This window comes from Populus alba, chromosome 9 (assembly GCF_005239225.2).
Source record: "Populus alba chromosome 9, ASM523922v2, whole genome shotgun sequence".
Lineage (NCBI taxonomy): Eukaryota > Viridiplantae > Streptophyta > Magnoliopsida > Malpighiales > Salicaceae > Populus > Populus alba.
This window is the reverse complement of record NC_133292.1, coordinates 2,404,508-2,415,230: the sequence shown is the minus strand read 5'-3', so window position 1 is coordinate 2,415,230 and position 10,723 is coordinate 2,404,508. Positions and strand designations below refer to the sequence as shown.

Here is a 10,723-nt window from a genome sequence, read left to right as displayed (position 1 = left end):
TTACAAGTGAGGTTGACTGTTGACCCGGGTTAATATAAAAAAAAAAAATAATTATTATTATAGTGTCAAAACCTGACTCGAAGGTTGACTCAAGACAAAATTCGAGTCACATGTTCAAATTGATCTCGAGTTAATATAAAATAAAAGTAGTAATTATTATGGTTTTATAACTTGATTTAGGGTCAATCCAGGACAAGATTCAAGTTATAAATTAGTAGATCAATCCAGGTTGACCTCAGTCAATGAAAGTATAAAAGTTATTATTATAGTTTTTAAAACCTAATTCAAGGGTTAATAAGGACAAGGCTTAGATTGGGACGGTCAACATGGATTGACCTGAGTTAATATATGGATAAAAATAATTATTATCATAAATTTAAAACTTGACTTTAAAGTCAATCCAAGGTATGATTTAGGTCACGAGTAAAAGAAGTTTGACCTGTCATTTAGTTCTGGTTTTATAAGTAAAGTTATTATAATATTATTAATTTTAGTACTTAATATAAATTAAAGTAAAAAAATAATAATACCTAATTATTTTTTAAAATATATAAGTAATAATAATACATATTAAAGATAAAATAGATTTTTTTTCTAATATTTTACTTTGTTTTATCTATCATATCCAGACAAACTATAAAGATAATTACTTCATTTTAAACATTAAAACAATTATTTTTTCTTTACTAATTCTATATTTTTTTTTCTTGGAATAATAATCAAACAGCATCGATAGCTTTGGTTGTGAATCCTCATCAAAGACAAAATAATACTTGAAAGGATAATAACGTGTTGGTTTCTTTTAACATGCATTTTCTATAATAAAATAAGAGGCAAACAAGTGAAATCCACCCTGTCTTGGGAATTTTTCCAACGATAGTTCTGCTTAAAATCTGGTGCTCGTTTCGAAGCCACAATGGGTGGAGTAAACGAGAGAGTAACACCATGGCAGTATCGTATGAAAATCATCTAACTTAATAAGGTAATCAATTCTTTTAGGGACACTTAGAAAAGGAATTTCTGCACCAAGTCAGATTCACATCACTTTAATGGTAATTACAGGAGTCAATTCCAAATTCATCTCTCAGTATAGTAAAAAAATCAATTACATTGAGCACAGCAGAAACTATCAACACTACAAAATTTCCCAATTAAAGATCTCGGCGGGTTGGAGGGTTGGAGATCCGATCCAAACAGCTGGACATGGTCAGGAAGATGATGAAGTATGTAAGAACGCATGGATGTATCTCAGATCGAGAAATTGCCCTAACCATGGGTGAACCAAAGTGTTCAGGTTCCAATCAACAGCAGTGGCGTGCTATCAGAATTACAGCACTAGTATCAAGATCAACTGTCAAACCATGTACGTCATGCCAACCTGCATGAGGTGCGAGTGGGGCACGCTCAAATTTGCGGTTCCTCTTCTACAGTTTTTTCTCAGAAAAGCATAGAAGTAGTTGATGACCAACTTCTTGATAAACCAGGAGTCTTTCCTTGCCCTAATGTCTCCATGGCCAAGAAGATATACAACCCCAGATTCTTTAGCCTTGTGAATAAAAGACAGTTCCCTTTCAAGGCTCTGTTCTGCATCAGAAGCAGAATCTGTGGGATACCCTATGTTTGCCTCCTCAGATGTGCTTGCTTCAGAAATGGGCTTGCTTGTGTCCTTGTACTCACCTAGTAGAGGCACGCCAAGCGAGTAGACACTTCCATTTGGAGCTATTAAAACTCTTGTACTAGAGTAATCATCCTCATAGTCTGTATCATCATCCCCATCACTCTCTAACGAACGTTCCTGGGCTTCCCGACGAATGAACTTCTCAAGGCTCTCAATTAACAGCTGTTCAAATGCCTGGTGATTCTCTTTACGAACATCCTTGTACCCATACCTGTTTCAGCGATAAAATTAAAAGGGTGAGAAGGTAAAAAGAAAAACAGAACATTGATTAATACAAGAAGATTAATGCCCATGAAAATCCCACACTAAACAATCAAGAAAAAATGACAAGTAGCAATAAAATTATCATCATGAAAGTTGCCAGGTCATCTAACAGAAAGTCACATGTTTCCATGCATCAAACATCTTCCCACTTGCAAGAATTGAGCTCATTACCTAGCAATACAACGAAATATGTGGTAGCTTTTTGGGCAGACTCGTCGGAAAAGGAACCTTTCGCCCTGAGGCACTACTGGAACTGGAACATACTTTATACACACAAATATAATCATTGAATGGATAGCCGGAAGAGTGGTAAGAAAATGGCCAAAAATAGCTGGTATTCCTTTGACCAGTTCATTGTATATCAAACCAATGCCTGGGGCTCTAATAGTTCCAAGATTGGGTCCCAATTCACGCACCAAATCCATTGACAGTTTTTTCTTAACTTCAGTTTCATACTTGAGCTTGCTCCCGTAGTTCCAGACTAACATTACAAAAAACATAACTACAGCAAAGACCAATATGATCCAACTTCCATCTCCCACGCCTCCTAGAACTGATGAGAAGAAGACCAATTCTATTCCTAGGAAAATAACCAAAAAACTCAGGACAATAATTATGTTTATCTGCCATATGAGAAGCATAACAATCGTTACTAAAATTGTTGTTGTCATCATCACCCCCAGCTCAGCAATTCCTGTAATAACAAATTACCATTGGAATAATTAAACATTCACATTATTAAGTACAAATAAAAAGCATATAATTTGATACAAAACTTTGAAGTGACTAGACTCTTTCAACACAGAGCAGATTATTGCATCAACAAGTTGCATAAACACCAAAATAATTGAAGCAAAACACGGGTTCACTTGAACAGTTTATAAATGGAATCGGCTGCTCAAGAATAGCAGTAGTGTAACAGCTTTTCAGCTAGGATGAAAGATAAGCCAAAAGATAAATGGAAGAAGCTCAATAGTCAATTCATTTCCTAGATATTCACAGTATGATTCAGAAGTTATAAACTATCACCAAAACATTGACTAGCGATCAACAGTCACAACAATGTAGCTGCCACAAACCGTGCACAAGAAAAACCCAACCACTGAAATTTCAGCAAATAATCAACTACATGAGTAATATTAAGATACTATTCATTTCCTTGTAAAGCTTCCACTCCTGTCTCCCTGAAGTTTAAATTTTTCTTCAACCAAACTGATAGGCAGGAATTTATCCAAGGCAAAAGAACTATTTCATTTATTGATCGGGGACTTTAGAGTCAGTTTTTGAAGATTGTGAGAATCCAGGCTTAACATTACTTACTCATTTTTTTGCATAGGGGGTGTTTGGGAGTATGATAGCCATTGTTTTTCAAAGTGTTTTTTCCTTGTAAATACATCAAAATAATATTGTTATTTTTTTAAAAAATCATTTTTAATACCAGCACATCAAAATGATTTAAGAACACCAAAAAAAATTAATTTGAAGCAAAGAAAAAAATAAAACAATTTTAAATTTTTTCAAAAGCACTTTTGAAATGCAAAAACAAATGGGCTCTAGTTCTGAAAGAAGATACTCGAGTATCAGTGGACAAAAAAGTATTAGTTCCCAGGCAAAGATAGCAAATGGTATGGTATTCAACACAATGATTAGGAATTGAGTAGCAGGCCACAAAAATTTAATTCAAACGATGACAAACAGTAAAACAGGGGGGAAGAAACAGCTAATAAGAGATACAGAACTGCTGAATTGAAAGCTGGCTTATTACTTTTATCACAATTCAGGATGGGCAGTCACAGTTATGAGAAACTTTGCTCAATGGTGCAAGCATACACAATTCATGTGAATACCAAGGGTAATATGTCAAAAGACTTGCTAAAAGTGGACACTTCAAGACAAAATATTTTTTGAAAAGTTGTACAATTCACCAGTTATGTTATATCTATGGAAGTAGAAACTGGAAGTTTGCACCAGCATTTCCATTTAGTGTTGGTGGAAGCATTATGACATGCCTTCATGATTGTTAATTCCATCCAATTGATTCCTTTCTTTTTCTTTTCTGCTGAAGTAAAGGTGACAATACTTCATTTGGTGTTCACTGGGTTATATCTAGGACAGTGCTTAGTACCTGGTGGGAATTGTCAAAGACATGCAGTAGCATGATTGCATGCCAGAAGGTTCCGCTCAAGTCTTTTTAAGTCCAGAGCATTTGAAGTGACAGGCATGCTGATGGTGAAATTAAAACAGGGACATTGTGTTATTGGACCTCTACGATGTCTACTTGCTAGAATGTAAGATATAAAAACTTCCTATTGCTTTCATTGTTGGTGCTTTATTCTATACTCCTAGGTATCCTTCACTTTTTTTCTTCAAGACATTCATTATGTCATTAAAAAGAATGGAAACAAAAAAGCAAACTCAATAATTGATGAACAGTTGAGATCAGAATGCTAGGAAAAAATCCAACTCAAACTAGGAAACAAGTATTACCATATGCATTTCCTATCTCAGTAATGCTTGAGATAGAGCAGACGAGCACCAGGCAAACTACCAGCAAAAACCAGTTTATGACAGGAATATAAATTTGACCCATGAATTTCCGCGAGGTATGAATGATTTTAAGACGGGGGAAACAACCAAGCGCTGTTGATTGTTTTATACATGAAAATGTAGCAGTAGTCATAGCCCGGCTAGCAATTAATGCCGCTAAATTAGCAATGAGGAAGACAGGCCAGAAAACACCACCTGCAAGACACACACCAAAAATTGTTGCAACAGAAATGAAACTAACAGTTTCCAAATGTAAGACAGGACTAAATTCAACTTTATACCACAATAAATAATTTTTTTCCCAATACACGATGCAAAGTAAGAAGAACAAAAGTCACAAGGCTGTGCAAGTTGCAGTTAGATTCTATTTTAAGAAATTACATAAGACTGTATCAATACAGATAAAAAGTGAAGCTTACTTGGAACTGAAGAATAGAAAGCATGCTCAGCCAGATCATCAGAGTAATGTTCCATTAGGTATGCAGCTTGACCCAAATAACCCAATAAAAGGCAAGGTAAAACGAGAAATACAAAGGTAAGCTGCAAATGATCACTATTAAATAAATCAGAATCGTAGCAATCATAACCTAACAAAGAATATAAAAACAGAAAGGCTTCATGACACTTGACATCAGAGAAACTTGAGATTCAACATCTGATACATTAAACAGGTATTTTCTTGCTTCTTTACCTGCACTGATCTCACAGAAAAGTAGCAAAGATCCGCAAACATTGCCTCAGATCCTTAAAAAAACAGCGAAGGAAGAAGCCATCAGCAGCAATCATAAAAGAGCAGTGCAGCTGCAAACATCACCTTCCAAGTTCATCATTTAATTAAGACTAGGACATTCTTTAAATTGGTGTGAATTATTTACAAGTTCCACATTACACAATTTGTGCCATTGATTGAGAACAATTGCTTTAAGAGAGCTCTGCTAAACAGCAAAAAACTTATATAGACAAAACTGGTATTGAAATTTATTCTGTCTTTGCTAGGAACACCTCAAGTCAAGATCTCTCAATCCCTGCCAGCACCAGATAACCATGCAAAGGCCCTATTTTTCTCATGAAGGCTACATTTGCTACTAATTTTCTAATCAAAGAGGACAATTCATTAAGAATTAAACTTCCTTTGTTTTTGTCAAATTTGGAATTGGAGGTATGGGCCATACCTCCCCTGCAACAGTAGACATTGTGTCATTCATATTATGCAAATTACTCCCCATCTCAACCTTTTCTTTTCTTTTTTAAATTAGAGAAAACCATACTAACATAAAAGGGATTTACAAAAGCTTGATGGAGAATAAATCATCCTCTCAAAAAAGAAAGTAAATGGAAAAAAAAAAAAAAAATAGCCTGATCCTGCTGAATATCAGCCAGGGAAAGTCCCTAAAAGAACCAGAAGCATGACACCATAAAGAAGAGAGGCAAAGTATCCTATCCCAAAATAGAATTGTCTTAAATGTACTGGTTTTAAAAAATTCTAGCATTCTGATCCAACCTAGTACAGCATGGAACAACACATACACCACAAAACCATATCATCATACTATCTTTCTTCCTCCAGAAACAAAAGTGATTAACATGAAATCTGACACTATCACATGAAACCCAAGAATCCCCACCATTATAAACAATCTGCACCACATATCCTCACAAGTGGGCAATTTAAAAATAAGTTACTGTGATGCTCATCAATTTGTTGCCACAACATAAATATTGAGAGACAAGACCTTGTGAGGCCTTCCTATTTGCAACAAATCATCAACAAGAAGTCCCTTACTTTAGAGACTTTAGAGGGTACCTTCCAAGAAACGGCGAGACAAAGAAGAGGGTAAAAGTTAGCAAAATGGGGAAAATGACGAAGAAAAGACTTATACGAGAAAACACCAGACTTTCCAAAGAACATCATCTGTGATCAGATCACTTGCCAAACAAAAGAATTAAGAATAGGAAGAAGAGAATCTCCAATTCTCTATCATTTAGATTCCTAAAGAAACTGAAACTCCGGTTTATATTATCCCCTTCCCCCTCCATTTAAAAAAAAAAACACAAGAAATAGAAGCATTATGCAAACTGTATAGGTGATAAAAACATTGAAAAACAATAGAAAAGGGGAGTTTCGCCTAACACTCCAAAACAAATCACCTCCATCTCTATTTTCATTGCCGCCATCCATACAAGTTACAAGCCATCTCCGGACCAAAGCAATGGCAATAGGAAGAAAGAATTCATTCCACAAAGTCCCATTCCTCTAGTTGAAATAGAAGTTCATCAAACCCTATAAAGACGTAGTTTTTTTATAGTTCATAGATATTTAACCTTAAGTAAGCATCCCAAGCAAACCTGAGGAGCTAAGACAGTAAGATGGTTGCTATTAAACTCTTTCTTTCTCCTTCCTTGGTATATGTACAAGCCTGTCTCTTTATAGAAATTCCTTTCTTTATTTGTCAAAAGTATGCTGCTTAGTGAGGTTTGGGGATCCATCCTCTGTTTCTCAGTAGTTTAAGTGACTCCACTCTTTGGCAACATAACTCCACTCCATCATACTTTCAAGATTATTCCAAATGCAATCTCCATTCAACAAGAGAAATGGCAAGGCTATCCAGCACTCTCCTAAATTAGTTGATGAAAATTAACCCATCTTTATTGTCACTAACTCCCAAAAGATCACACTTTTTAGGTCAATCAAATCCAGTTATCCTCTAACAACCACCATTTATCGATGAACTTTATAATTCCTGCTACATTAACCTAAATTCTTTCATGGGCTTCATACACCCATTATCCAACATTATTCAGCTTAGATGAACTTCATAACAGCTAGTGTGAGTATTATCCAACCACAAACAAGAAAATGATTTGGTGAACTAAATAGAGAGCCAACCAAATCTACATGTGGAATCAATAAGAACGTAGTACCACTAAACAAAAAAGGCAAGCACCATCGCATTCAAGCACCCAAAAATCCTACTTTAATGTGTTACCTGTTGCACATAGCAAGCAACCTCCAAGTGCACGCCAGCCCTTAGTTGAGTTCCTCTTGAAGAAGTAATAAATGTGAACAGGATTAAATGCCCTCAAGACACTGCTATCATATTTAACAAGGTTATAAATCCCAATGGCTGCAAGAGAACAAAACCATATGAATAAAGCAGGGCCTACAGCAAGTCCGACTTTACTGGTCCCAAACTTCTGTACACTGAATAAAATTACAAGAAAAGCAACCGAAATCATCACCACTTGCTCTGCACAAAACAAAACAAAACAATTAACTCAATATTATAGCTAGTTTTCCACAACAACAAGAATACAAAAGGCAAGGACATTTAAATTTGCCAGTGTAGTAGAAGGCACGCAAGGTTTGCTAATTTGATTGCAGTCAAACTAATTTCAAAAAGGAATTATTTTCAATCATTTTCCAATAAATTGTTTTCCAAAACCTGGAACATGCAAGAAATTTCTTTTGTTTTTTTTTTTGGCAGTGAGGAGGGGGGGTTGCCCAACAAATCCACGGTGTAAATTCAAATTGATGATCTATTAGGAAAGTTCACCCATGCCCAAACTGAACCAGTGCCTTGATTCATGCCCAAGCTGAGCACTACAATCATTAAGTTGCAGAGGGCATTAGTATAGAGAAAAACTCATTCTCCTAGTTGCTACTAGGTACTAAGACAAGTGCAAAATTCAGTGTATAAATCAGCTCCGGTAGTATTGAACGCTTTCTGAACCATATAACCAGCAACTGATCTCGCACAATTTTGCTATATAAACTATCCACACAACAACAGCTTATTCCTGCACCAGCTTTTGATGCCGGGTCGGCATGTATTCCAAAGACATTCTATGTTCGAATAATTTACAAAATGACCAAAAAAAATCTTCTTCCCAGTCTACTTTTTCTGGCATTCAAACACTAAATATACAACCTAAGTTTCTATCATTCAATGGACAATCTGATTACAAACTCCACCTAGGATTACCCTATCTTGGATCTCCTATAAATTACACAACAAACAAGTTTTTAGGTTATCAAAGTTACGATTATTTATTAATTAATTAATTAATTTGACAGCGGTCCAGGTTACAATAACCTGCTGTCCAGATCCAGAACCCAACTTCCAAAACAAAAGAAAGAAGGAAAGGAAATGATTTGATCCAAATGTCCGGTCATCAAAAGAATAATTCATGAATAAAAAGTTGGGAAGAAACCCTATCTCTAATGAAAAAAAATTGGTTAACAGAATGTTAGATCACCTTGCTTAATTGAAGCTACTCCAACCTTTAGGCCACCAACAGCAGACATTACTGCATTAAGACAGACAAAGATACCTGGGTAAATCACAAGGTACTAGCTACTAGGAACCAAAGAAAAAGACAGCAAACATGGTCTACATAAAAAAATATCAGTACATAAAAAATCTAAAATAGCTTTTTTGCTCATATAAACCATGACTTAATTATAATAAACTCCAAAAACAGACCTGACATAGCAGGGGTAACAACCCCATCAGCAATCAACATAGAGGTACCAGCAAGCACTAGCATGAGAAGCATTCTTTTGAGATGGGGTGATGTCTCAAGTCTCTCCTTTATTTTCAAGGATCTCTCAAGTTCTGCTGAGGGGACCTTGAGCCTGAAGCTAGATATACGAGCATCGGAAGGAAGCTGGTTAGGGAGAAGATTGACCTTAGCATGGCGACAAATCAAAGAGTACAGCGCAAAAGTGCCACCTGCAATGCAGTAAATATAGCATGCAGTACAATGGTTACAAGCCATAATCAGTAACTAACTAGAGAGGCAACCAATAATAATTAATAACCAGTACCTTCGCCGTCATCATTGGCCCAAAGAACAACAAGCACATACTTAACAAGGGGAATCAATATCAAAGTATACAAAACCAAAGACAATGCACCGATGACATCTTCTTCCCCATTAACAGGTGCTTTGTTAAACATAACATGGAAGGTATACAAAGGACTTGTCCCAACATCACCAAATACAACTCCCAGCGTTTGAAATGCAAGTATTATTCTCCTTCCCACGCCCAATTCCTGCCACGCATTTTCCATTTCCAGATCAATTTTTTTTTCTTTTTTCACTTGTCAAATTCAATCAAAGGATAAATAAATAAATGTTTTCACTTTCACCTCGTAGAAGTAGTCGTTGCGGTGGGCACTGGGGATCTCTAGGGCTTCGACATCGAAGGAGTCGATGCGGGGACCAGTTCGGATCAGCCGCTGCTCGGCCGTGTCCTCCTCGTCTTCCTCCTCAGAGTCTAATCCACCACCGCGCCGCAATTGACTATGTTCTTCGTCGTCGTCGTCCATCAGTGAATCATCCTCGTCATCGTCGTCGTCTTGAAACACCCACCGTGACTCCACCGAGTCCATCGACGCTAGTCGACTCTCGGATCTGCCAATGCCGTCTTCGTCTGCCATTACAATTCGGATTCTGCTAGGGTTTCAGAATCCGATCGATTGAGTGAGGAATATTTTGGTCTGTGCGTCTTTTTTGTTTTCTAGTTTTTTTCTCTTTCTTTTTTTCCGATGGTTTTTCTAGATCGCCCGAGGATCCATCAGTCGGTTTGAATTAAAAATCTGGTCATCCGGGTCAAAATGGACCCTAATGAATCCAAGCAATCTAATCTGGCATGAGTTTCCTACACGTGATGTAAAATTTGCATAAGATAACCCATTTCTTAGAAAAATAGCATAAAATATTTAAGATAAATAATATTAAATTGTTAAATATTTTATAATGGTAACAGAAAACAAATAACCTGTCATTTTTTATTTTATTTGAAAAAATTAAAATACATAAAATAAAATCTTTAAATAAAAAAAATAACAAATTCAAAAAATAGGAATGAAATTTGACAAAAACACTTGAATTTTTCCTTGTTTAGTTACACAAAATGAGCATAAGATAATTTAATAAAATAGTGCTAAATTGTTAAATATTTTATAAGGGTGACAGAAACTCCATAACTTGTTATTTTTCTTCTTTTAGTTGAAAAACATAAAAACACATGAAGTAGAAACTCTTAAATAATAAAACAATAACAGTTTAAAAGACAGATAATAATAAATGAAATTTGACAATAACACTTGTATTTTTCCTTGTATTATTTGCACAAAATAAGCATAAAATATTTTAGATAAAAATGTCACACTGCTAAATTATAAGAGTTACAAAGAATCCCATAACCTGTCATTTTCCTTATTTTAG

General features: G+C 35.6%; 1 protein-coding gene across 1 annotated transcript; it reads right to left on the bottom strand.

Moving 5' to 3' along the window:
* Positions 1-1,005: 1,005 nt before the first annotated feature.
* LOC118053742 (potassium transporter 7) lies at positions 1,006-10,140 on the bottom strand. The gene is made up of 10 exons (XM_035065086.2): positions 9,643-10,140; positions 9,318-9,546; positions 8,974-9,222; positions 8,747-8,797; positions 7,477-7,737; positions 5,181-5,233; positions 4,909-5,029; positions 4,430-4,684; positions 2,114-2,636; positions 1,006-1,889 (listed from the first exon to the last, which is right to left on the bottom strand). The coding sequence occupies exons 1-10, from the start codon at positions 9,931-9,933 to the stop codon at positions 1,355-1,357; spliced, it is 2,568 nt and encodes an 855-aa protein (XP_034920977.1). The 5' UTR covers positions 9,934-10,140; the 3' UTR covers positions 1,006-1,354.
* Positions 10,141-10,723: the final 583 nt, after the last annotated feature.